The sequence below is a fragment of the Mobula birostris genome, chromosome 13 (assembly GCF_030028105.1).
Source record: "Mobula birostris isolate sMobBir1 chromosome 13, sMobBir1.hap1, whole genome shotgun sequence".
Lineage (NCBI taxonomy): Eukaryota > Metazoa > Chordata > Chondrichthyes > Myliobatiformes > Myliobatidae > Mobula > Mobula birostris.
The window spans coordinates 60,504,376-60,532,254 of NC_092382.1; the positions used below are offsets into that span (position 1 = coordinate 60,504,376).

The following is a 27,879-nucleotide window of genomic DNA, read 5'->3' on the forward strand; positions in this document are numbered from 1 at the left end:
CTTGTTGCCATCCCCCACAAGAACAGGTGGACCACTTTAGAAACTGTTGGGGGTATTACTGAGCAGAGGAAAGTCAAAGGGGTGATAGGGGATTTGCTATTTTGGGAATTAAAACTAGCAGAGATCAAATATCCTAGTGGTAAGGCTTGCTGGTGCTAGTGTGTGATGGTGGTGTGGTGGTTAAACTAAATTTGCAGGAGAGATTGGAGTCAGAATGCCAGAACAGATGGTGGAGAGGGTGAATTGAAATAAATTGTATCCTTAATATACATGAGGAGTAGAAATCTTTACATTACTTCTCCATCTAAATGTGCAATGTGTAATTTATAATACATTGTTTGTACATGGGACAGTCATTATAACTCAGAAATACAATTGCATCAGTATGAATTAATCACTCTGATGGCCTGGTGGAAGGAGCTGTCCCGGAGCCTGTTGGTCCTGGGTTTTATGCTGTGGTACTGTTTTCCGGATGGCAGCAGCTGGAACTGTTTGTGGTTGGGGTGACTCAGGTCCCCAATGATACTTCAGGACTTTTTACACACCTTTCTCTGTAAATGTCCTAAATAGTGGGAAGTTCACATCTACAGATGCACTGAGCTGTCCGCATCACTCTCTGCAGGTTTCTGCGATTGAGGGAAGTACGGTTCCCATACCAGGCAGTGATGCAGCCAGTCAGGATGCTCTCAATTGTGTCTCTGTAGAAAGTTCTTAGGATTTGCGACCCATACCAAACTTCTTCAATCATCTGAGGTGAAAGAGGCACACAGCCACATACCACACAGCCAGTATGTACAGACCACGTGAGATCCTCGGTGTTGTTTATGCTGAAGAACTTAAAGCTGTTCACTCTCTCAAACCCAGATCCATTGCTGTCAATAGGGATTAGCCTGTTTCCATTCCTTCTGTAGTCCACAACCAGTTCCCCTGTTTTTGTGACATTGAGGGAGAGGTTGCTTTCTTTACACCCAGACAGATGTTGTTCAGACAAAGTCAGCAATCAAAAGGTTGAGCATGGTGAATGTGCTGAGCTGTGTATATCACAATGCAAAAAGCATCGTAGGAAAGCCATATGAACTCAGGACAGGGAATTATGATGTTGTAGCCATTACTGGGACTTGGTTGCACCCAACAGTCTGAGGGATTTAGAGGAACAAATTTGTAGAGAGATCGCAGACCATGCCAAGAAACAAAAGTTGATTCAGTAAGTGATTTTAACTTTCCAAATATTGAGCGGGTCTCCCATACTGGAAAAGGACTATCTGGGGTAGAGTTTGTCAAATGTGTCCTTAATCAACATGTAGAATTCCCAATGTAGAAGTGTGCAAAAAGCTATTAGGAAATGATCCAGGACTAGTGACAGAAATTAGTGTACGGGAACACTTTGTATCTAGTGATCATAATACCATGAGATTCCAAGTCAATATGGAAAATGAGAGGTACATAAGAGAGAGTCTAAATTGGGGAAAGGTCAATTTTGATGGTATCAGAAAGGGTCTGACAAGTGTGGTTTGTGACGGCTGTTTCCTGGCAAAGGAGTACTTAGTCAGTGGGAGGCTTTCAGAAGTGGAATTTTGAGTGTGCAGAGTTTGTATGAGCCTGCCAAATTAAAAATTGAAAGGTAGCTGGTGCAGGGTACTTTTTTTTTAAGTTATCTTTTGTTGGTTTTAAAAACTTAACAATACTTTTTGTTGTATTATTTGTCCTCTCTTTGGCTTTTATGTTGGCTTTGGCTTCTCATTTCAGCCATGGTTGTGTCCTCCTGCCTCTCCAATGCTTCCACTTCTTTGGGATGTATCTACCATGCACCTCCCGAGTTGATCCGAGAATCTCCAGCCATTGCTGCTTCGTTGTCATTCTTATCAGTTTTCCCTTCCAATCAAGTTTGGCCAGCTTTTCTATAATAGAAACAGGGAGAAGTTCAGTACAAAAACATCCCATTTGGCCCAGTTAGCCAATGCTGAAAATACATTTAAGCTGACTAATGCAACGTCCTACACTGGGACCACTGCCCTGCATACCCCTACCATCAAGGTACCTATCGAAGCTTCTCTTTAATGGTGAAATTGATCTGGCATTAACCACTTGTGCTGGCATCTCATTCCACACTGTCACAACCATTTCAGTGAAGAGTTTTTCCACATGTTCCCCTTAAATTTTCACCTTCACCATTTATCGATGACATCTGGTTATAGTCCCACCCAACCTCAGTGGAAAAAGCCTGCTTGCATTTACCCTCATAATTGTGTATACTTCAAACAAATCCACAAAGCAGTGTATAATTTCCTCGTTTATGCTTAGCGTATTTTTTACATGTATAAGATGATGAGGGGCATTGATCATGCGGATGGCCAGCGGCTTTTTCCCAGGACTGAAATGGCTAACACGAGGGGATATAGTTTTAAGGTGCTTGAAAATGTGTACTAAGGGGATGTCAGGGGTAAGTTTTTCACACAGAGAGTGGTGGGTAAGTGGAATGCACTGCCAGCAATGGTGGTAGAGGAGGATACAATAGGGTCTTTTAAGAGACTCTCAGATAGGTACATGGAGATTACAAAAATAGAGGGCTATGTGTTAGGGAAGTCCTAGGCAGTTTCTGGAGTAGGTTACATGGTCAGCACAACTTTGTGGCCTGAAGGCTCTGTAATATGTTGTATATTTCGTCGTGGGGATCTCATCCACGGACGATTCTGCTCATCTATTGTCTAACTCTTCCTTCTGCAGCAGTGTTTCCCAACCTATTTTACCCCTAGTGCCGCGAGTCAAGGCGAACTGTCGAGCATCCTCCTTGCTAATCTAGGCATCCCCAACAACGTCTGTGAGGTTGGTAAGGTCGGCCGAGATTGCCGAGGGTGACGATGATTGCTCAAGGCCTGCAGTGCTTTGCTTCTTCCTGTGTCCCAGCGCCACATCCTGTTTTGGAAGTGCCTGCTCTACTAAAGGTCGGTCAGGTCTGATGTCTCAAGTTGGGAGGTGGGGGCACCTACCGCTCCACCAATAATCCTGAACGACTGCCCCCCGCCTGGTGATCTTCATTTTCTCCTAAAGGCATCTTCGGACACGTCACCGGCCCCAGAGGTAATCACTGTTTTATTGTGATAATTTCCTCATATTTCTGGTTTAATCTTTCATTTCAGTTCAGAATAGCACATGCTCGCACCATGTTGGATCCTGCTTTCGTTGATGGAAATATATCCTCAGATGATTGACTGTGAGTGGGACAGAGGGAGTGGAACTCCCCCAACGCTGTGTCTGAGTGTGCGCAGCTCCCTCAACATCTTGCTACCTCCTCTCTCCATAGTGCGCTCACTTTATCTGTCACTCCTTTCCTCCCTACCCTTCACCCTCCTCTCACTCCTCAGCACACCATCCTGTTTCTCTCCTCCGTCTTCTCTTACTCGCCCCTTCCCGCTCTCCTCCTCTCCGCTCACACTTTTACACCCATTCCGTCTCCCTCACCTCCCTCTCTTACTCCGCTCACCTCAACTTTCGCTCACTCTCACTTCTCTTCTCCCCTTTCTGTCTCCAAAGCACCACCATCATCACCCGCTGCCCCCCGCCCCCCAACCATGACAGACTGACACTGAATCTCGGCCCGTGTTCACACCAGGATAGCACCCCGTCCTACGTCACAATGTGCGATGGTGACAGAGACACAATTGTCGACAAGGCAACCAGCCTTGGTGTTCTGTCTGGACATCGGAACTCACTGACATTCGGAGTCGGATGAAGCAGACACGGAGGGAGAGAGAACCAAGGAGGGAAGAGGGAGACTGGTGGAGGGAGAGTGAACGGGACAGACTGAGGAGAGTTGGGAGGGAAGTGTCCGAGGCGAGAAACAGAGGGGAGAGAGACGGCGGAAACAACCAGTGAGCGGAGAGAATGGCGGGAAGTGAGATGGACGTGGGTGAGAAATAAATCGGGAGCAAGTGAGGGGGCAGAGAGTGCCGTTGGAAGGAATGACGGAGGAGAGAGATCGGAGGGAATATGGGAGGGAAGAAAGATGGGGAGTTAAACTGGGATGGAAACCACGGATTGAGACGGTGGAGATAAGCGAGGTAAAGAGACGGGCTATTAGATATCTCTGTTGATCAGTGGGAGAGAAACGAAGAGGGATCGAAAGGGCCGTTCGTTTTAAATTGAGACGTATGGAAATTTCTGGAATTCTAAATCTTCCTTGTAAATTATTTTAGGATCAGTGAAGTGTCTATCTATCTATCTATCTAGCTGAGTTGAGTGTACGTTTTTCTTAAGATTTGTTGCCCCGAGGTCGTGAAGGCGGGTGGCTGGGTACATTCGAGGTGGAGATAGAGGGGGATGGGCACGGAAGCATAGATCACACACGGCCGTGTTTAATAAACATATTATCACAAGACTTCCTCCTCGTCTCCCTTCTGAATTGATTTCCCTGTTGTCTGAGGGTTTGCCTCCGGTCCTGGGCTCTGCCTTATGGAAACATCCTGTCCACATCCTCCCTATCTCGGCGTTTCAGTATTCAGGAACTCCCCGTTCTGAACTCCAGCGGGAACAGGCACAAAAACACCAAATACCATGAGCTGTGGCCTTGTTAATCAGCCTCAGGTGCAGCACCTTGTCTGAAAATCCAAACAAACAACATTCACCGCCGTTCTTATCTCACCACAGAATTCCAACAGACTGATCTGGGAATATTTCTCCTGAGGAAAACCATGCCGACTTTGGCCGTACTTTATCATCCGCTCCAAGTACCCTGAAACCTCATCGTTAATGGACTCCAACATCTTCCCAACTACTGAGGTCAGACTAACTGTCCTGTAATTTCCTTTCTTATGCCTCCCTCCCCTCTTAAAGAATGGAGTGGCATTTGCAACTTTCTAGTCCGCCATAACCATTCCCAAGTCTAGTCATTCTTAAAAGATCATGGCTCATTCTTTAAGAGAAAAATGAGGGGGAGCTTCTTCACTCAGAGGCGGTGATATTGTGGAATGGGCTGCCAGAGCAAGTGACCGGTTGGATTTCAACATTTAAGAGAAGTTTGGATGGGTTCCTGGATGAGAGGGGAATGGGGGATATGGTCACGGTGGAGGTTGCTGGAATTCGGCAGACTGATGGGTGGGCACAGACTAGATTGGCCGTATGGCTTTACTCTGTGCTGTAGTGCTCTATGACCCGAATGTCTGCACAAACTCTTCAGCTAACTGTTTCTAAACCCGTTGGGTGTACACCATCTGTCCAGGAGACATACCTGCCTTCTGTTATAATGGGGGCGCTGGGGCGGACCCAAATGCAGGGCACAAACACGTTTTGTAGGGTTAACTAAATTCAGTTTATTACTCATTATAAGGAGAGCAAAGCGGAAGCGGGAATAAGCGTAATGGACAAGGACTCAGGCCCTGGACTAGGCTGGCACTCAGGGTCTGGGCTAGGACTCGGTGACTTCCTTACTGCTGACTCAACCCACAATTATCCTTTAAGGAATCCTGCACAAGTGCCGCCAAGTTTAGACTATTTGGAAAATAGTGTACCCCGGTAATTCTTTTCCCAATGTGCATGGCTATACACTTCCCGACACGGTATTCCATCTGCTTCATTTATGCCCATTCCGCTAATCGCCAAAGTCCTTTTATAGCCTCTCTGCTTCCTCAAAACTACCTGGCCCTCCAGCTCTGTTGATATGATAGGCAAACTTTACAATAAAGCTATTAATTCTGTCATCCAAGTCCTGTGGAACATCACCAGTCACCGGCAGCCAACCAGAAAACATCCCCGTTATTACTATCCTTTGCGTCTTGCCATTCAGCCAATTTTTCATCCATGCAATAATCTTTCCCATGTCGCGTGACCGGTAACAATGAATATAGAATTGAGTCAGGTTTTATAAAAAACAAGCAAACATTTATTAAACTCTGCTCAAAAACAGCGAAATGTATTTAAACGACTAACTTAACCAGAAATTAACTGCTATACGGCAACTCTGAAACAGTTCTAAAAAGGATAAATGCGAAAACTGTTCTTAAAGTGGTAAATTCAAACCCAGTTCTTAGAACAGTAAATTCGAAAGTCTGAGAGATGTATACAGTCAGTTAGGAGAGACTTTCCTAAAGTAAAGAATTCCTCCAGGATGTGAGATTACTGCTGATCCCAGCCGGAACCTGCCTTGTCCGCAGGATTCACGATGACGGAAATAAAACGGTTTAAAGGAACTGACATTTTCCTCTGGAAAATAGATACTCCACAATCCTTCCTGCTTTAGCAGAGGATATGTCAGATGCAGGTCACTGTTTCTTGAACAAAGATTCAATAAAGGTCGATCCTCTCCAAGATAGCCGAACGACATCAGCTTTACTTGACTCTGTGAGTTCCTGTACTTTAGTAAGGTCTTCACTCTCCAATACTACTCACAATAGAAAATAGACCTCCACTTTAGAGGGAAACTAAACGAATATGCAGCATAACGGAGTATCTGATGAATTAAATAACAAACTAAACTTAAAACTCAACTGGAAAAACTAATTACATCACACCAGAGGTCTCCCTTTATATACCTGGTGAGAACATGTCATCACGTGACCTCACATCGGTGGGAAAATTACATCATGTGACCTCCACAAGACGATTACATCATGCTCATAACATTATTAATTACATCATGGTCATAAGACAGTCACAAGATACCCATGAGGTATGCAACCCCTGTAATATCATGGGCTCATAACTTGTTAACCAGCCTCATGTGTGGCACCTTGTCAAACACCCTCTGAAAGTGCAGGTGGACATCATCAACCGATTCTCCTTTGTCTATCTTGCTATTACCACTTCAATAAATTCAAAGAATTTCAACACACTGTTCAGGCAAGATTTTCCCTTGAGGCAAACATGCTGAAGGCCGATTTTATTATGTGCCTCAAAGTGCCCTGAGAACACATCCCGAACAACCGACACTAATACCTACCCAACCAATGAGGTCAGACTAACTGTCCTAAAACTTCCGTTCTTCTATCTCTCTCCCTTCTTGAATAGCAGAGTGATATTTCCAAATTTGGAGTCTTCTGCAACCATATCAGACTTTATTGATTCTTGAAACATCATTACTAATACCTCCACCAGCTCTTCGGCCACCTCTTCCAGAACTCTGGGATGTACACCATCTGGTCCAGGTATCTACTTACCTTCAGACCTTTCTGTTTCACAGGAAATTTCTCTTGAGTATCAGCAACTTCACACACTTCTGACACTGACATCTGGACTTCCACCTTCCCGTTGGTTGCTTCCATAATGAAGACTGAAACAAAATACTAAATCAGTTCACCTGCCATCTCCTTGTTCGCCATTACTACCCACCCCACTCTCACCAGGCATCGTTTCCCTCTGGTCCAATATCACTCTTGCCTCTCTTTTCCACTTTATTTATCCGAAGAAACATTTGGTATCATCTTTAATGTAATTAGCTAGCTTCATATTCCATCTTTTCTTTCTTAATTACTTTTTTAATTGCCTCTTGTTTGTTCAGAAAAGTTTCCCAATGATCTAACTTCCCACCAATTTTTGCTCTGTGATCTACCCTCTCTTTGGCTTTTATGTTGGCTTTGCCTTCTCATTCGCTGAGGTTGTGTGATGTTGTCTTTAGAATAGTTCTTCCTTTTCGGAATGTATATATCCCGTGTCTTCCGAATTGCTTCCCGTAATTACAGCCACTGATGCTTAGCCATCATCCCTGCCAGTGTTTTTTTTTCCCCTATCAAATTTGGCCAGTTCCTTTCTCATGCCTCTGCAGCTGTCCTTATTCCATGGTTATACTGATACGTCTCACTTTAGCTTCTCCATCTCAAATTTCAGGGTGAATTCAATTACATTAAGATCGCTTGCCCCTCAGAATTGTTTTACCTTAAGTGCTCTAAATCGGTTCATTGCACAACACCAAATCCAGGATAGCTGCTTCCCAGCTAGGCACAACCAGGAGGTTGGTGACCAGTGGTGGGCCACAGGGATCTGTTCTGGGACCCTTACTCTTAGTGATTCTTTTTTATAAATTTCCTAGATTAGGAAGTACAGGGATGGGTTAGTAAGTTTGCTGATGACACAAAGGTTGGGGGTGTTGTGGATAGTGTGGACGGCTGTCAGAGGTTACAGCAGAACATTGATAGGATGCAAAACTGGGCTGAGAAGTGGCAGATGGAGTTCAACCCAGATAAATGTGAAGTGGTTCCTTTTGGTAGGTCAAATATGATGGCAGAATGTAGTATTAATGTAAGACTCCTGGCAGTGTGGAGGATCAGAGGGATCTTGGGGTCTGAGTCCATAGAACACTCAAAGCAGCTGCGCAGGTTGACTCTGTGGTTAAGAAGGTGTATGGTGTATTGACCATCATCAATTGTGGAATTGAAGTTAGGAGCCGGGAGGGAATGTTGCAGATATATAGGACCCTATTCAGAACCCACTTGGAGTACTGTGCTCAGTTCTGGTTGTCTCACTACAGGAAGGGTGTGGAAACCATAGAAAGAGTGCAGAGGAGATTTACAAGGATGTTGCCTGGATTGGGGAGCATGCCTATGAAAACAGGTTGAGTGAACTTGGCCTTTTCTCCTTGGAGAGACGGAGGATGAGAGGTGACCTGATAGAGGTGTATAAGATGATGAGAGGCATTGATCATGCAGATAGTCAGAGGCTTTTTCCTAGGGCTGAAATGGCTGCCACAACAGGGCACAGGTTTAAGGTGCTGGGGAGAAGGTGCAGCAGAGATGTCAGGGGTAAGTGTTTTCCGCAGAGAGTGGTGAGTGGGTGGAATTGGCTGCCGTCAACAGTGGGGGAGGATAATTTAAGAGACTTTTGGATTGGTACTATGGAGCTCAGAAAAAATAGAGGGCTATGGATAACCCGAGTAATTTCTGAGTAGGGACATGTTCAGCACAAGTTTGTGGGCTGAAGGGACTCTATTCTGCTGTAGGTTTTCTATGCTTCTATGTTAACTCTTCAGAAGCAGGGAACATGACCCATAATGTGGAAATCAGCCATGAATGAGGAGGTTAACTACCAATGTCATTCTTCTTCAGCCCAGAGATTTGAGGGGAGAAGAGCATGTCAGACAGAATTGCAGTCAACTTGACTTCTTCAGTCTGCAGAGAATTCAAGGGAAACCTCTTCACCCACAGAGTGGAGACTATTTGGAACCCATCACCACAGGGAGAGCGAGAGGTGAACAACAGGGGAGGATTCAAAAGGACTGTCATGGAACAGAATCACTGGCAGAGTCCAGCCAGCCTGAGTTGACTGTCTACTGTACACTAGGTGTGTTATAAATTCACTAAGTACCGGAGACAGAGTTCAAAATAGAACTGATTTATTTGTCTCAGATCCAGAATATTAAACTCCAGTCCCATTAAAGGTGAATATGTAGCAGAAGAAACTCCTCCCATGCCCAGTGACCAGGGTGCAGAACTGGGTGTGGCGAGCAGCAGCAATAATTGCAGAGTTCAGCACCGACACTCTCGAAATTGCATTCAGCAACGGTGATGGACAAATATCCAGCATGCAGCTTATTGAAACTTTCTCCCCAGTGTGAACTCGGTAGTGTGTCACAAGGTTAGATTACTGAGGGAAGCCCCTCCCACATTCACAGCAGGTGAACCGTCTCTCCCAGTGTGAACTCAATGATGCACATTTGATTGAGAAGGCTGAGAGAAACTCTTCCCAGTGTCTGAGCAGGTGAATGGCCTCTACCTGGTGTGAACTCACTGGTGTCTCTGCAGATGAGATGATCACATGATTCCTTTCCCACATTCACAGCAGGTGAACGGCTGCTCCCGTATGAACTGACTGGTGTGCCAGTAGTTGGGATGACCGAGTGAACCCCTTCCCACATTCTGAGCAGGTGAACGGTTTCTCCCCAGTGTGAACTCGCTGATGACTCAGTAGATGGGATGACTGAGTGAATCTCTTCCCACAGGCTGAGCAGTTGAATGGCTTCTCCCAGTGTGAGCTCGCTGGTGTCTCTGAAGAGTGGATGACCGACTGAATCTCTTCCCACAGACTGAGCAGTTGAACGGCTTCTCCCCAGTGTGAACTGACTGGTGTACCAGTAGTTCGGATGACCGAGTGAATCCCTTCCCGCAGTCTGAGCAGGTGAACGGCCTCTCCTCAGTGTGAACTGACTGGTGTACCAGTACGTCAGATGACTGAGTGAATCCCTTCCCGCAGTCTGAGCAGGTGAATGGCCTCTCTCCAGTGTGAAGTCTCTGATGTACCTTCAGTTTAGATGACCTAGTGAATCCCTTCCCACAGTCTGAACAAGTGAACGGCCTCTCTCCAGTGTGAACTCGCTGATGTTCCTTCAGTGTAGATGACTGAGTGAATCCCTTCCCACAGTCTGAGCAGGTGAATGGCCGCTCTCCAGTGTGAACTCGCTGGTGTGCCATTAGGTCAGATGACCGAGTGAATCCTTTCCCACAGTCTGAACAGATGAACGGCCGCTCCCCGGTGTGAACTCGCTGGTGTGCCATTAGGGTGGATGATCGAGTGAATCCTTTACCACAGTCTGAACAGGTGAAAGGCCGCTCCCCGGTGTGAACTCGCTGGTGAGCCATTAGGTCAGGTGACCGAGTGAATCCTTCCCCACAAATTCAGCAGATGACCAGCCTTTGTCCAGTGTGAACTGACTGGTGTGTCCATGGGCGGGATGACCAACTGAATCCCTTCTCACACACAGAACAGGTGAATGGCCTTATCCAGTGTGAACTTGCTGATGTACCTTCAGTTGAGATGACTGAGTGAATCCATTCCCACTGTCTGAGTAGATGAACGGCCTCTCCCCATGTGTAAAATGACGGGCGTGCCAGTCGGTCAGATGATCGAGTGAATCCCTCCCCACAGTCTGAGCAGGAAGGATGATTGAGTGAATCCCTTGCTCCACTTCTTAAATATCTGGGCTGAGACAGCAAAACTGGCGTGTTATTCTCAAGATTCTCGTAGACAAATTCCTTGCCATTTTTAACCTATAAAAAGATTTACAAAATCCATCAATGGGTGAAGGACATTTCAGATGAGATCACTTCAGTTGCTGAGGCGTGAACTGACATCACACTGTTACAGTGAAGTTCAACCCAAGTTGGAGAGAGAAATCATCTTCTAACTGGGCACAGTGCTGGTATCTGGAATGACCATCAAATTCTCTGATAGTCTCCCTGTCTCATTAGGAATGGGGCATTTCTGCCATCTCCAATCTGTGACCTGGCTCAGTTTGACTCTCTCCATTGGTATTATTCCCTGTTCCCACTGAGCTGTATGGGTGCCTGGCCCCACAGTAACTGAAACACACACACACAAATAGCCGGCAGTGTATTGCATGTACCCACCACTCTCTGGGTAAAAAACTTACCCCTGACATCCCCTCGGTATCTATTTCCAAACACCTTAAAACTATGCCCCCTCGTGTTAGCCATTTCAGCCCTGGGAAAAAAACCTCTTGCTATCCACACCATCAATGCCCCTCATCATCTTATACACCTAAAAAAGGAAATTACACATTATTTTGAGGATTTGTTACAAGTCTACAAAATTATGAGGGTATAGATAGGGTAAATGCAAGCAGCTTTTTCCACTGAGTTTGGGTGGGATGACAACCAGAAGTCATGCGTAAGTGGGGAAGGGGAAAATTTAACGGGAACATTTGGCAAAGCTCTTTACTGAAATTGTCGTCAGAGTGTGGAATGAGATGACAGCACAAGAGTTGAATATGAGCTCGGTTTCACCATTTAACAGAAGTTTGGATGGGATCCTGGATGGTAGGTGAATGGAGGGCAATGGTCCAGGTGCAGGTGGTTGCATTAGACAGCTTAAATGTCTTTCGGCATTGACTAGATGGGCCAAATAGGCTGTTTCCGTACTGAACTACTCCATGTTTCTATGATAGAGAAGCTGGTCAAACTTGTTTGGAAGGGATACGGTCGGAGTGACAAAGGAGCAGCAGTGGCTGGAGTTTCTGGGAGCAATTCTGGAGCTGAGTGATAGATACATCCCAAAGAAGTGGAAGCATTGGAAAGGCAGGAGGACACAACCGTGGCTGAAATGAGAAGCCAACATCAACATAAAAGCCAAAGAGAAGGGAAACAAAAGAGCAAAAACTATTGGGAATTTTTTAGAAGCTAACAGAAGATGACTAAAAAAAAGTCATATGAGCTCAGGGCGTGGAATTATGATATTGTAGTCATTAATGAGTCTGGGTACCCAAAAGTGTGAGGCATTGGGAAAGAAATGTCCCAGGCCTCATTATCTCTTGAAAACCAAGGTCCCCTGTACCAGTCACCTTTCAACTTTTATTTTGGCAGGCACATACAAACTCTACACCCTCAAAATTTCCCTGGTGAAGGCCTCCCACTTACCAAGTGCTTCTTTGCAGAAAACAGCCTGTCCAAAACAATCTGATACCATCAAAATTGACTTTTCTCCGATTTAGAATCTCACCCCATGGACCAGACTTCTCTTTTTCCTTATTTACTTTGAATTTCATGACATTGTTATCGCTAATTTCTGTCACCAGCCCTGGATCATTCCCTAATAGCTTATTGCACACTTCTACATCAGGAATTCTACGTATTGATTAAGGGCACACTTGACAAACTCTACCCCATCTAGTCCTTTTACAGAATGGGAGTCTCAGTCAATATATGGAAAGTTAAAATCACTTTCTGAATTAATCTTTGTTTCTTGGCATGGTCTGTGATCTCTCTACAAATTTGTTCCTCTACATCCCTCAGATTGTTGGGTGCAATCAAGTTCCAATAATGGCTACAATATCATAATTCCCTGTCCTGAGCTCATCTAGCTTTCCTATGATGTTTCCTGCATTGTGATATACACAGCTCAGCACATTCATTGCACCATGCTCAACCATTTGATTGCTGACTCTATCTGAGGTCTGAACAACATCTGACTGGTGTCAAGAAAACAACGTCTCCCTCATTGTCACAAAAACAAAGGAGCTGATTGTGGACGGAGGAATGGAGACAGGCTAACCCCTATTGACATCACTGGATCTGGGGTTGAGAGTATGAACAGCTTTAAGTTCCTCGGCATAAACATCAACAAGGATATCACATGGTCTGTACATACCAGCTGAGTTGTGAAAGAAACACAACAGCACCTCTTTCACCTCAGACAGTTGAAGTTTGGGATGGTGCCCCAAATCCTAAGGACCTTCTACAGGAACACAATTGAGAGCATCCTGACTGGCTGCATCACTGCCTTTTATGGGAACTGTACTTCTCTTAATCGCAGGACCTGGCAGAGAGTGGTGCAGACAGCCCAGCGCATTTGTAGATTTGAACTTCCCACTATTCAGGGCATTTTTAGAGACAGGTGTGTTAAAAGGGCCCGAAGGTTATTGAGGACCCAATTCACCACAACCACGAACTGTTCCTGCTGCTACCATCCAGGAAACGGTACCACAGCAAAAAGACCAACAGGCTCTGGGACATCATCTTCTACCAGGCCATCAGACTGATTAATCCATGCTGATACAATTGCATTTCTATGTTATATTGACTGTCCTATATACAAACAATTTATTATAAATTACAAACCCCATTTCCAGAAAAGTTGGGATATTTTCCAAAATGCAATAAAAACAAAAATCTGTGATATGTTAATTCATGTGAACCTTTATCTAACTGACAAAAGTACAAAGAAAAGATTTTCAATAGTTTTACTGATCAACTTAATTGTATTTTGTAAATATACACAAATTTAGAATTTGATGGCTGCAACACACTCAACAAAAGTTGGGACAGAGTTAAAATAAGATTGAAAAGTGCACAGAAAAGTCATGCTACTGTGACAATTATAGCCACCTGGGCTCGGGAGTACTTCGGAAAACCATTGTCACTCAACACAGTCCGTCGCTGCATCCAGAAATGCAACTTGAAACAGTATTACGCAAGGAGGAAGCCATACATCAACTCTATGCAGAAACGCCGGCGAGTTCTCTGGGCCCAAGCTCATCTCAGATGGAATGAAAGACTGTGGAACAGTCTGCTGTGGTCAGATGAGTCCACATTTCAGCTAGTTTTCAGAAAAAACGGGCTTCGAGTTCTCCGTGCCAAAGGTGAAAATGACCATTGGGATTGTTATCAATGAAAGGTGCAAAAGCCAGCATCTGTGATGGTATGGGGGTGCATCAGTGCCCACGGCATGGGTGCGTTGCATGTATGTGAAGGTACCATTGACTCTGAGGCGTATATTAGGATTTTAGAGAGACATATGTTGCCATCAAGGCGACGTCTCTTCCCGGGACGTCCATGCTTATTTCAGCAGGACAATGCCAGACCACATTCTGCACGGGCTACAACAGCGTGGCTTTGTAGACACAGAGTGCGTGTGCTTGACTGGCCTGCTGCCAGTCCAGATCTATCTCCTATTGAAAATGTATGGCACATCATGAAGAGGATAATCAGACAACGGAGACCATGGACTATTGAGCAGCTGAAGTCTTATATCAAGCAAGAATGGACAAAATTTCCAATTGCAAATCTACTACAATTATTATCCTCAGTTCCAAAACAATTAAAAAGTGTTATTAAAAGGAAAAGTGATGTAACACAATGGTAAACATGCCTCTGTCCCAACTTTTGTTGAGTGTGTTGCAGCCATCAAATTCTAAATTTGTGTATGTTTACAAAATACAATTAAGTTGGTCAGTAAAACTATTGAAAATCTTTTCTTTATACTTTTGTCAGTTAAATAAAGGCTCACATGAATTAACATATCACAGATTTTTGATTCTATTGTATTTTGGAAAATATTCAAACTTTTCTGGAAATGGGGTTTGTAATATAAATTACATAATGCACATTTAGACGGAGACGTAACATAAAGATTTCTACTCCTTGTGCATGTGAAGGATGTATGTAATAAAGTCAATTCAATTCACCCTCTCCACTATCTGTTCTGCCATTCCCACTTCAACTTATTTTAACCACATCACCCTTCCCCCCACACTAGCACTGGCAATCCTTACCACTAGGATATTATTCCCCTTTTGTTCTGTTCCCCTAACGAACAAATCCCCTCTCATCCCTTTGACTTTCCTCTGCCAGGTAATCCCCCCAACAGTTTCCTAAGTGGTCCACCTGCTGTTGTGCGGGATAGCAACAAGAGTGCTCTGTGATGGCTATTTAAACTCTTTCCCCTTCCTGACTCTCACCCAGTTTCCAGTGACCTGCACCTTGGGTGTAACTCACCTCTCTTCATGTCATATCTCTCACCTCCTCCAACTCCTGGATGATCCGGAATTCATACATTTCATGTTGCAACACCTTAATGTGCAGGGTTACAAGCTGCAGCTGGATGCATATCCTGCTTGTGAGGGCATCAGGGGCACTGGAGGTCTCCCCACCTTCCCACCATTGACCTCTCTAATTTGTAATGACCAGTGTGCACCTAAATCTTGTACTGTGCATTTTTATACCCAGCGATAACATGTGCACAGTGAATTTTATATAGAGAGGTATTAATTTTAACAGCTGTCGATAAGAACTTTGATCTTCTCTGGGATCGATCAAGTTCACCTGCTCTCTCACACAACCTATGTAGCAGGCCTGTAACAGGTAGTGAAGGATTTTCTCTCCAGAGCTTTTACACATCGTCCATATGTGGTTTGCTTGCTAAATTATGCTTTAAAAAGTCAGATTTCCAAATATCACTCCACTTCTTCCCACTTGTGAATTCTCCAGCAACTTTTGCATTGCCACAATACACACAGATAACACCAGTTTCTGTATTGTACATAAATATTTCCCCTGAATCCTCCAGAGGAATTGAGGATATATAAAAAATTCATTTTGAACCTATGTAACCACTGGCTAAACGAATAATTGGGACTGGATAGGATTTTTTGAACTGAAGTAATCTCTGTCTTCAGCAGTTAGCTAAGGCAGGCTCATTAGCATTTCTCTGCGGCTTGTAGACAGACACACTGAGAGCTGAAAGCATTGTACATTGTACCCTTGTTAGATGATAACATTATATATTGTAAACACGAAGAATTCAAGCAACACACATCAAAGCTGCTGGTGAACGCAGCAGGCCAGGCAGCATCTCTAGGAAGAGGTACAGTCGACGTTTCAGGCCAAGACCCTTCGTCAGGACTAACTGAAGGATAATCAACATGGTGCCCAAGGAGTGGGTGGAATTGTTAATTTGGGAAAGTATTAGAGCCATTGCCTGCCTTTATTGTTGAAAATTTTGATTGTTAATAAGTCTTAACACTTGACCAAGAGTTGAGAGTAAACGCATGATTTACTGTAAACATCTTTCATTTGTAAATGAACAGAGTCAACACAAAATTTTATTGTCAATAACTGTATTGAATAAGGACTCACAGTCAACGAATGGTTTTCTTTTTCTGTATGTAATTATTTTTATTTTGTAATATTTTTGAATAAAGTATTTTTGGAAAAAAAAAAGGAAGAGCTAGTAAGAGATTTGAAAGTGGGAGGGGGAGGGGGAGATCCAAAATGGTAGGAGAAGACAGGAGGGGGAGGGATGGAGCCAAGAGCTGGACAGGTGATTGGCAAAAGGGATATGAGAGAATCATGGGACAGGAGGTCCGGGAAGAAAGACAAGGTGGGGGGGGGGAACCCAGAGGATGGGCAAGGTGTATAGTCAGAGGGACAGAGGGAGAAAAAGGAGAGAGAAAGAAAGAATGTGTGTATATAAATAAATAACGGATGGGGTACGAGGCGGAGGTGGGGCATTAGCGGAAGTTTGAGAAGTCAATGTTCATGCCATCAGGTTGGAGGCTACCCAGACGGAATATAAGGTGTTGTTCCTCTCATCTGAGTGTGGCTTCATCTTTACAGTAGAGGAGGCCGTGGATAGACATATCAGAATGGGAATGGGATGTGGAATTAAAATGTGTGGCTGAATGTGTGATCGTTTTGCTGAACACCTACACTCTGTCCGCCAGAGAAAGCAGGATCTCCCAGTGGCCAGGACTTCACCCTGGACACTGGGTACTACTCCCTTGCCAGGTGAACATTTTTCATGTCTACAAGTTGATTTTATTGATTTGCCCAGAGTACATTGCTATAGATACTGCTTAGTTATTATAGAGGTGTTTAGTAGATGGATTGAAGCTATTCCAACTACCAGTAATGCTGCTATGACTGTTGTGAAGGTATTATTACAGGAAATAATTCCCAGGTACGGCCTGCCAGAGATGCTGAGCTCTGACAATGGCCCACACTTTGTGGAGAAAGTAAACAAAGAGGTATGTAACAAACTAGTTATCAAGCACCAGTTCCAGTGTGTACACCACCCACAGGCTGCTGGCATAGTGGAGAGAGCCAAAGGCAAGGAAATTGGCCGAACTAACGGCGGAGACTGGACTCACTTGGTTGAAGGTCCCACCGTCACCCCTATTTCACATGAGGGTTACCCCACAGGGGAAACAGGGTTGTCACCAGCTGAAATCATTTTTTGATGGCCTATGAGGACACCCTGGGGACCAAGACCTTGTGTACCATTGCTCCCAGAAAGTCTACCAGCAAAGTTGGATATGCATACCCCAGGAGAAGAGATGGGGAAATATATATGCCAACTAACCAAAATTCTCCAAGCATCACATTCACAGGTACAACAGGCTTACAAGGAAGAGAACTACCCCGCAGAGAGGAGTGACTATCCCACCATAGAACCTGGGGATTTTGTCCTGATCAAGAACTGGGATCGAGGGAAACTCGGACCTCGGTGGAGAGGACCATATCTGGAGTTACTGACCACTCCCACGGCTGTGAAACGGAAGGGGCAATCTCGGTGGATACATCGAACAGACAACAAACGTGTTACTGAAGGAACTGAGTAGAAGGACTCTCTCGACTAAAGGAAAATGTATTGGTTGATAGTGGTGTTCGTGTTTATGACTTTGAGAGGGCTCACCCCAGCATCCGGGGGATCCCATGTTAACACCTTTCTGTCTCTCTGTCACACCTGTGCCAAACAGGTAGAACTGGGAGCCTACAACAGGAATTCTGCAGATGCTGGAAATTCAAGCAACACACATCAAAGTTGCTGGTGAACGCAGCAGGCCAGGCAGCATCTCTAGGAAGAGGTGCAGTCGACGTTTCAGGCCGAGACCCTTCGTCAGGACTAACTGAAGGAAGAGTGAGTAAGGGACTAAACTGGGGGCCTGCTGGGTTTGTACCGAAATTCCCCAGCATGGTAAAACTATGATTCCAATGTCAGTAATCCCGCTCAACCAGAGTGAGGAACTCTCAGCCTGGGCTTTCTCAAATAACACATGGGGAAGTGAGGTGAGGAACTGTGGTTCAGTCAGAGATGACTGTGGCTGTCAGTGTTTTGAGGGATGGTATCTCAGGCCCCCACCAAACAGAACTTCCTGTACTGGGAAACATGCATCCTGGCCATACTTGCAGGTGCCCAGCAGCAGAGAAGAATAACTGAGACTGAGTGATTTTGGATGATCACTTTTCTCTCCTATGGAGTAGCCAGGAATTCATGAGAGATAATCAATTTGGCTACAACACTTGAGAAGCTGGCCACAATACTGCAGGGGCCCCGACAGAAACACAGGCCCAAGTAACAGAAATATTCACTGAAATGATTGCAATCTGGCAAACAGTCCCACAGAATCGTAAGGCTTTAGGTTTTATCCCAGCTGAGAAAAGGGGGAACCTGTGCTATTATTGACACAGAATGCTGCACCTATATCCCTGATGACTCTACTAACATTACATCCCTCTCCGAGCACACTGCCAAGGAGACTGACAGCATCAAGAAAGTAGGGCAGGATTTACACGGGTTCACCGAAGGGTCGAAATGGTGGTCTTCGAAAGCCTGTTCGGTAATACGTGGGGTGAGATATTGCATTATGGCCTAATAGTTGTACATATCATTGTTATAATTACTGATTCTGCTGTCTTTACCCACTGATGAGTCAATGCTGTACTCGGTTACTTTCTCTGTAAAACTCGGTTGCTTTGTTGATGATGTAATGATGAAAAGGAGGGAATGATAAAGTATGTAAAGGGTTAACAATAGCAGCCGGTCTTCATGAAAGAAACTGCTGGTGGTGAACAGATGATGAACACGACAGACCAACTCAATAACTACTTTGGTTCTGTCTTCACTGAGGAGGACATAAATAATCTTCCGGAAATAGCAGGGGACAGAGGGTCCAGTGAGATGGAGGATCTGAGGGAAATACATGTTAGTAGGGAAGTGGTGTTTGGTAAATTGAAGGGATTAAAGACAGATAAATCCCCAGGGCCAGATGTTCTGCATCTCAGAGTGCTTAAGGAAGTAGCCCAAGAAATAGTGGATGCATTAGTGATAATTTTTCAAAACTCTTTAGTTTCTGGACTAGTTCCTGAGGATTGGAGGGTGTCTAATGTAACCCTGCTTTTAAAAAAGGAGGGAGAGAGAAACCGGGGAATTATAGACTGGTTAGCCTAACGTCGGTGGTGGGGAAACTGCTGGAGTCTGTTATCAAGGATGTGATAACAGCACATTTGGAAAGCGGTGAAATGATCGGACAAAGTCAGCATGGATTTGTGAAAGGAAAATCATGCCTGACGAATCTCATAGAATCTTTTGAGGATGTAACTAGTAGAGTGGATGGGGGGAACCAGTGGATGTGGTATATTTGGATTTTCAAAAGGCTTTTGACAAGGTCCCACACAGGAGATTAGTGTGCAAACTTAAAGCACACGGTATTGGGGGTATGGTTTTGATGTGAATAGAGAATTGGTTGGCAGACAGGAAGCAGAGAGTGGGAATAAACGGGACCTTTTCAGAATGGCAGACAGTGACTAGTGGGGTACCGCAAGGCTCAGTACTGGGACCCCAGTTGTTTACAATATATATTAATGACTTGGACGAGGGAATTAAATGAAGCATCTCCAAGTTTGCGGATGACACGAAGCTGGGCGGCAGTGTTAGATGTGAGGAAGATGCTAAGAGGATGCAGGGTGACTTGGATAGGTTAGGTGAGTGGGCAAATTCATGGCAGATGCAATTTAATATGGATAAATGTGAGGATATCCAGTTTGGTGGCAAGAACAGGAAAACAGATTATTGTCTGAATGGTGGCTGATTAGGAAAAGGGGAGGTGCAACGAGACCTGGGTGTCATTATACACCAGCCATTGAAAGTGGGCATGCAGGTACAGCAGGCAGTGAAAAAGGCGAATGGTATGCTGGCATTTATAGCAAGAGGATTCGAGTACAGGAGCAGGGAGGTACTACTGCAGTTGTACAAGGCTTTGGTGAGACCACACCTGGAGTATTGTGTGCAGTTTTGGTCCCCTAATCTGAGGAAAGACATGCTTGCCATAGAGGGAGTACAAAGAAGGTTCACCAGATTGATTCCTGGCATAGCAGGACCTTCATATGATGAAAGACTGGATTGACTAGGCTTATACTCGTTGGAATTTAGAAGATTGAGGGGGACCTTATTGAAACGTATAAAATTATAAAGGGATTGGACAGGCGAGATGCAGGAAGATTGTTCCCAAGGTTGGGGAAGTCCAGAATGAGGGGTCACAGTTTAAGGATAAAGGGGAAGCCTTTTAAGACCGAGATGAGGAAAAACTTCTTCACGCAGAGAGTGGTGAATCTGTGGAATTCTCTGCCACAGGAAACAGTTGAGGCCAGTTCATTGGCTATACTTAAGAGGGAGTTAGATATGGCCCTTGTGGCTAGAGGGATCAGGGGTTATGGAGGGAAGGCAGGTACAGGGTTCTGAGTTGGATGAGCAGCCATGATCGTACTGAATGGCGGTGCAGGCTCGAAGGGCCGAATGGCCTACTCCTGCACCTATTTTCTATGTTTCTAGATGTGCTGAGACATGCTGAGCCATATTTCTTCTTGCGGGTCGCTGGCTAGAGTTTCAGGATGCTTAACTCCTTGGGCAATCATGCGTAGAGATAGGACAACTTCAGTCTGTTTTGTGTGTGAAAGCTATTATGAGTATTTTGTAATTTGTCTTTAGGGGCTGTCATGTAGTTAATAACTTTGGCTCCAGCCTGTCTTGTGTGGAGGGTATCTGGATGGATATACCTGTGGTGTAAGGGGGATTGTTAGTCAGTTCGTGGATTGGGTGGGAACAGTCATAGACTGTTCCTGTTTGAGCGACTAACTGAGTAAGCCCCGGGTGCTTGGAATAAAGAGTTTGTACTGATATGGTCTCTGAGTGACTTTATCTGGATTCCACTTCCACAGAATGGGAGTGGTTTTAAAGGGCTGGGCAGCTGGAAGCACATTACCAGACCTGGAGTGATTGCAACTGGGTCTGACAGAGGCATAACTTCTTCTGGGCACATTCAGTCTCACTCCAACTATTTCCTACCATCCTTTGTACAGTTATGTAATGTCTAAAGGACCAGTGTTTGAGTAAATGAGACTCACCAAACTTTCTCCTGATGAATCACTGGATTCTCCGAGTCAGATGGGTTCTCTCCAGTTGATGCTCTCAGTCCTCGGGCTGGTTCACTTGTTGCTGTTCCCTCGTCTTCAGTCGTGGTTTGCTTCCAGTTGGGGTTTTTCTTCCAATGAATCTATCACTGCAGATCTAACTTTAACATGAAAGATAATGAAGCACATTAACAATAAAATGGAGAACCAAACATTTCTGCTTCATGTTTCTAAGAACAAAACACACAGAAATTTAAACATTGAAAATAAATATAATGATCTCAGTGAACAATCTTTTACTTTCTCTCATGCGTCACAAAACGATATGGGATAAGAAGGAGCCATCATTCAGTCATGGTAAGACATAAGACACAGGAACAGAATTAGGTGATTCAATCCATCTGGTCTGCCTCACCACTCAACCACGGCTGATTTTTATTCCAACACCATATTCCTGCCTTCCTCCTGTAACCCTGAAGTTACTCATCCTTTACTCAGTTTAGCAGTCATTGCTTCCAAAGGAACTCCAGAAACAAACATCTGATCCCCGACCAGAAATAGTTGCTCAACACCTCATAAACTCAAGCAGCTCGATCCCCGGGTCCAATTTACCTGAGTCAAAATCTGTGATATCCCAGGCCCCAACCTCACAGAGTCACACAGCTGAATCTGCCACTCACCGACCCTGAGAGACTCACACATTGGTCCCCACATCTCACACTTGGTAGTGCAATCCAGGATTTCCCCACAACTGATGTCCAGCTGCTCGAAATTTCTGCTTTATTGCAGGAGGATGACCATCCAGCCCCACCTGTAGAAGCACTAACCAAAGTCAAAGCCAAAACACCAACAGTTCCATATGCCTGGAACGTAGATCACAGGATTACTGCCCAAGCACCAACTCTCACAGTACTCTTAGCTGCCAGTAAAATGCTGCAGTCTGTCAGCCAGTCACAGTTCAGAAACTAGCACCTCCACACCAATACACAACAGAACCGGTACCTGATGACCCTCTGGCATTCCAGCTAACAAAAGCTGAACTGGAAATAACTCAGCAATGCCAAAGGTGTAAAAGAACACTTCACAATGAAGACAAAGGTTTGAAGAAAGATTGCTGATATATAACATTGAGGAGGTGGGATACAGGGTGGACCGAGGCTGACCCAGATGGTTGATGCATATCACTGAAGCGGGGGGGAGGGGGTTCGGAGACTGGACAGAGGTTGAACAAGATGGGCAGGGATGAGCAGATAGAACCAGGTGGGAGAAGGGATCAAGGACAATCACTGATGATCCTCCAGCAATACACAGATATTGAATTAATCGCACATACTACTGTATAAAAGATCCTAAAATGACAAAGTTAGAACAAACAATAAGAATTCTGGCATATGCCCCTTGACCCTCACCAAATTTTTATCAACACACCATAGAAAGTTTCCATCCAGACACTTCATGCTTTTGTATGGCAACTACCCTTTCCGTGACTGCGAGGAACAGCAGAGAACTTTGGATACAGGTCAGCACATCACAGAAATCATTCTCCCCACTAGTCTTCCCAGTCCCTCGGTAAAGCAGGCAGTGAAATCAAAGATCCCCACAGCCTGGGATGTTCACCTTTCTCACCCACCCCAGTCGGGGAGAAGACACGACAGCCAAAAAGCTTCAGGACAAATGCGAGAAGCCTCAGAAAGCGAGGCAAGTTGGGGGAAGTTAATGGGACTCAGTGGCCAACATCAGATTTCCCCAACACAACATGGAGGAAGCATTACCACCAATCCGGGGACTTTGAGCACACACCACATGATTTTGCGTCACAAAGCAGAGGGCAGGGCAGATCTGCGGGAATCAGCCTCACGTGACCTGTTGGCAGGACTCCCATTTCAATTCTGTGGAAATAGACAGCCTGGGCTCCTGGCTTGGATTGTTCAATGAAGACTAAGTGAAGTCTACACATTTTTGACAAGCCCAGATAACTGGTACTAAGTGAGTAATTGGCCCTCAGTTCAGGGTTCACGGCCAACATTAGATCCACTTCAGCACCACCCATCCAGAGACTGTGAGCATGCGCGAAGAGCTTGTTATATCTGCAGTTAAATGCCAGGGGCAAATGGGATCACGTGACTGGTGGGGTCTCCCATCACCCCAGGCAGAGCACTCCAGCTACCCACTATTCATGTGGAAAGAAACAAACTTGCCGCTCACATCTCTTCTCACCTTAAATGTGTTAGACATTTCAACCACCGGGAAAAACATACCATCTGTCTACTCTGTCTACTCCACTCGTAATCTTATAAACGTCCATCTAGTCTCACCCCAGCCTGCGCCGCCCTGGAGAAAACAACACAAGTTTGTCCAACCTCTCGCTATAGCTCATGCCCTCTAATCTAGATAATATCCTGGTAAACCTCTTTTACACTCTCTACTATTATTCTGACATTTCACATTCTTAAAATAAAGTACTGATCCTAACTGACATAAGACAGAGAATGTTTTCTTCAATTAAATGTCAGGAATTGTGTATAACTGAGTATTTGGCTGTGGTGTATGTAAACTTCTGACTTCAACAGTAGCCATGAATATGAAAAAGAAAATTTGCTAGCATATCAAACAGAAAAAATGGCAAATTTTCTGTTCTCATTGATCAATCAACAAGCCTGAGCATTAAGACCGCCCGAATAGTTTACTTGAAACGTGATAAGGAAGGTGATCCCCATTTTATGTTTTTAGATCTAATTGAACTGCCTGATCAGAAAGCTGCAACTATTGTTAAGCATCTTTTGAATTGTCTCATGAACCATGGGTTTGATGACTCTTACTTGAAACAGAACCTTGTAGCATTTGCTAGTGGTCGGGCGAACATAATGCCTGGTGTCAAATCTGGTGTTGCGACAATTCTCAAGGAACGTTATCCTGATGTGACAAATTGGCACGGTCTTAATCACAGATTAGAACTTGCAGTAGGTGATTCAGTGAGAGAAGTTCAATGAATAAATCATTTTCAATCATTTATGGACAAATTCTACTCTGTTTACAGTAGATCACCTCCAAATCAAAAGGAACTGTCTGAATGTGCCTCTCAACCAGAACAACAAATTTGCAAAACAGGCTGTGTTCTGGGCACCAGGTGCGTGGCTAGCTTGTTTCGAACAGTTTCAGCAGTGCGGGAAAATTATGAAGCACTGTGTTTTCACTTTGAAAAAGCAATGAAGAATGAAGCAGGATCTGGGAGTGACAGAAAAACCTATGAAGGTCTGTTGAAAAGATTCTTCAGGACAGTTTCTATTGGACTTCGCTCTAACGTATGACACGTTGCATGAACTTGGTTTACTGTCAGAGTGTTTACAGAAACACACTACTACGACTGTTTATGCAGACAAACTGACCCAATGGATCAGAAGATCACTGCATGGACTGAAAGACCAACCTGGTACAAAAACTCTAGAAGCTCAAGAGGCAGTTGAAAAGGGGAAGTTTGGAGAAATTACCTTAACAAGCAACAACAAAATTGTCTCCATTAATTATCGACAATTTCTTGCTCGTCTTATAAACGACTTGCAGCATCTTATGTTCACGGCAACATCCTTGAAAGGTTCTCAAACTTCTAAAGCTCAAAGTATGTATTAATTCCCTGCCAAATGAAATGTGTGTCCTTGATAAAGATAACTGGCCAGCTGAAATACCGCTTAATTTTTTTTTCAAGCTAAGTTGTATTTTATTGTCATTTCGACCATAAACTGCTGGTACAGTACACAGTAAAAACGAGACAATGTTTCTCCAGGACCCTGGTGCTACATAAAACAACACAAAACTACACTAGACTATGTGAGACTGCACAAGGCTACCCCAGACTACATAAAAACAACATTAAAAAACTGCACTAGACTACAGACCTGCACAGGACAACATAAAGTGTGCAAAAACAGTGCAGTACAATAATTTATAAACAAGACAATAGGCACAGTAGCGGACAAATAACAATATAATAATAAATGATGTGAATGTCAGTCTAGACTCTGGGTATTGAGGAGTCTGATGGCTTGGGGGAAGAAGCTGTTACGCAGTCTTGTCGTGTGAGCCCGGATGCTTCGGTACCTTCTGCCTGATGGAGAATTATGGAGAAGCTGCAATATCATCTCTCTGTAAGAGGCTTAAGCTTTCTTCTTCCTCTGTAATAAATGCCTTCAGGGATTATGTGGAGAATCGTGGACACCGCATCCCCCAAGATTTACGCCCATTACTGAGCTGTTCACAAGTTATTCCTATTAGTACTGCTGAGTGTGAGAGAGGATTCAGTCACATCAACTTGATAATAACAACACACTCAAGGACTCTCATAGATCATGTATCAGCACTTATGTTTGTTAAACTACACAGACCTCCTCTAGTTCAGTGGAATCCTGAGCCGTATGTCACAACATGGCTGCAGTACCACAGATCAGCAGATGATACCAGGACAAGAGTTGCTTCAGACCCCCGAATACATATTACGCCTGACCCTTTGAGGAAATTATTTTGAAACTTCTCATTGGCGGCATTTGGTAAGTAGGTAATTACTTTTAAATTGGTAAAACACATGATTGGTTTCTTTTTCTTTACTCGCTTGATAATTATATTTTATGATAATTAGTGAGTGCAACTGAGTAATACTTTGTCATATTATTAAGTATTATATGTTTTATTGTACCAGTTATACACTGAAATGTACTGATAGGCTATACTATTGTTAATGTTTTAACTATCAGTATATTTCTGTGGAGCTCTGGAATTGATATATTTCTTTCATCTTGGTTTACCATTATACCAGCGCCAAAGAAGAAGAATGTGGGCTGCCTTAAGGACTATTGCCCAGCAGCACTACATCGACAGTCATGAAATGCTTTGGGAGGTTGGTTATGACTGAAATGAACTCCCGCCTCAGCAAGGACCTGAACCCACTGCAATTTGCCTGTCGTCACAATAGGTCAACGGCAGATGCAATCTCCATGGCTCTTCACACGGTTTTAGACCACCTGAACAACACAAGCAGCTATGTCAGGCTGCTGTTCATCGACTACAGCTCCGCATTTAATACCATCATTCCCACTATCCTAATTGAGAAGTTGCAGAACCTGGGCCTCTGTAATTGTATTCCAGTCAGCTCCATTTTGGGTACTAGCCTACAAAGTATCCGGACATCTTTAGGAAACGGTGTCTCATAAAGACACCATCCATTACAAAGGACCTCCAGCACCCAGGGCCTGCCCTTTTCTGACTGTTACCATCAGGTAGGAGGTTCAGAAGCCTGAAGGCACACACTCAGCGATTCAGGAACAGTTTCTTCCCCTCAGCCATCCGATTCCTGAATGGACTTTGAAAGCTTTGGACACTACCTCACTTTTTAATATACATCATTTCTGTTTTTACACATTTTTAACAATCTATTCATTATGCATAATGATTTACTTTTTTATTTATTATGTTTTAATTTATTTCTTATCTATGCCAGAATATGTATCGCATTGAACTCCTGTTGCTAAGTCAACAAATTTCACGTCAATTGACTGTGATAATAAACCTGATTCTGACATTATAAGAAGCCCTATATGTATATATATACCACACTCAATTTGTTTACCTGTTCATTACTCGAATGGGGCAAGGACGTTGTCCAGTACATGAAATCAGCAGGTACACAAACTGGGTGAGAGAGGGGATATAGGAAATGGCAAGTATTTTGTCAGCTCCGGCACCTAAAACAATTAGCACTGCACCCCTGCTGAAAGGACATCCCACTTTCTAACAACCGCCCCCTTTCAGGCCCAGGGTCCCACATCTTTCCGACCACTCACCCCACACCCACAGTCCACCCGTAACCTCTACCCACACACAGACAGATCCCCTTCACCCCAAACCCCCTCCCAGCCTGGGAACCACAACTGACTGATCCCACAGCCCGGGCTCGGGCGCAAAGCTAAAACCGGGGCTGCGGGACCGGAGAGCCCGGAGCCTGCAGCCGTCCGGCAGAACTCGGTCCCGGCCCTTTCCAACTGCAGCAAACCCCCGATTTACACAAACTCCATTACTCACCTCCCCGATAACAGAACCGCCGGCGACAACTGTGATGGACACCGGGCCGACGTTCAGCAGGATATTCGCCGCAGCACCACCCGTGGACGGAGGTCAATGCAGCGCCGCTGGTGGCCGGAGGTTCATGCAGCGCCGCCGGTGGCCGGAGGTCAATGCAGCGCCACCAGTGGCCGGAGGTCCGTGCAGCGCCGCCAGTGGCCGGAGGCGTGAGTGACAGCGGAGATGTAAATCACAAACACGACAAAGTCTGCTGATGCTGGAAATCCAGAGCAACACCAACAAAATGCTGCCGGAACTCAGCAGTCCGGGCAGCTCCTATCGAAACGAGTTAACAGTCGACGTTTCCAGTTGAACTGAGGACTGAGATGGAATGAGGGAAATATCTGAATAAAATCGGGGCGGGCGAGGA

General features: G+C 44.6%; 1 protein-coding gene and 1 pseudogene across 3 annotated transcripts; one reads left to right on the top strand and one right to left on the bottom strand.

Moving 5' to 3' along the window:
- Positions 1 to 27,879, top strand: part of LOC140207962 (uncharacterized) — a 69,432-nt pseudogene that overhangs the window by 19,278 nt on the left and 22,275 nt on the right.
- On the bottom strand, positions 5,918 to 27,554 carry LOC140206887 (uncharacterized). 3 transcript variants are annotated; one of them, XR_011888416.1, is made up of 3 exons: positions 27,471 to 27,554; positions 21,396 to 21,562; positions 5,918 to 7,261 (listed from the first exon to the last, which is right to left on the bottom strand). XR_011888416.1 is itself a non-coding variant. In XM_072275156.1 (3 exons), the coding sequence occupies exon 3, from the start codon at positions 10,557 to 10,559 to the stop codon at positions 9,885 to 9,887; it is 675 nt and encodes a 224-aa protein (XP_072131257.1). In that variant the 5' UTR covers positions 10,560 to 10,967; positions 21,396 to 21,562; positions 27,471 to 27,554; the 3' UTR covers positions 8,764 to 9,884. The 3 variants fall into 3 exon arrangements, 2 of the variants coding, with proteins under 2 accessions (XP_072131257.1, XP_072131258.1); XM_072275156.1 differs by lacking the exon at positions 5,918 to 7,261 and adding an exon at positions 8,764 to 10,967; XM_072275157.1 differs by lacking the exon at positions 5,918 to 7,261 and adding an exon at positions 8,764 to 10,967 and having other exon boundaries at positions 21,396 to 21,558; positions 27,471 to 27,553.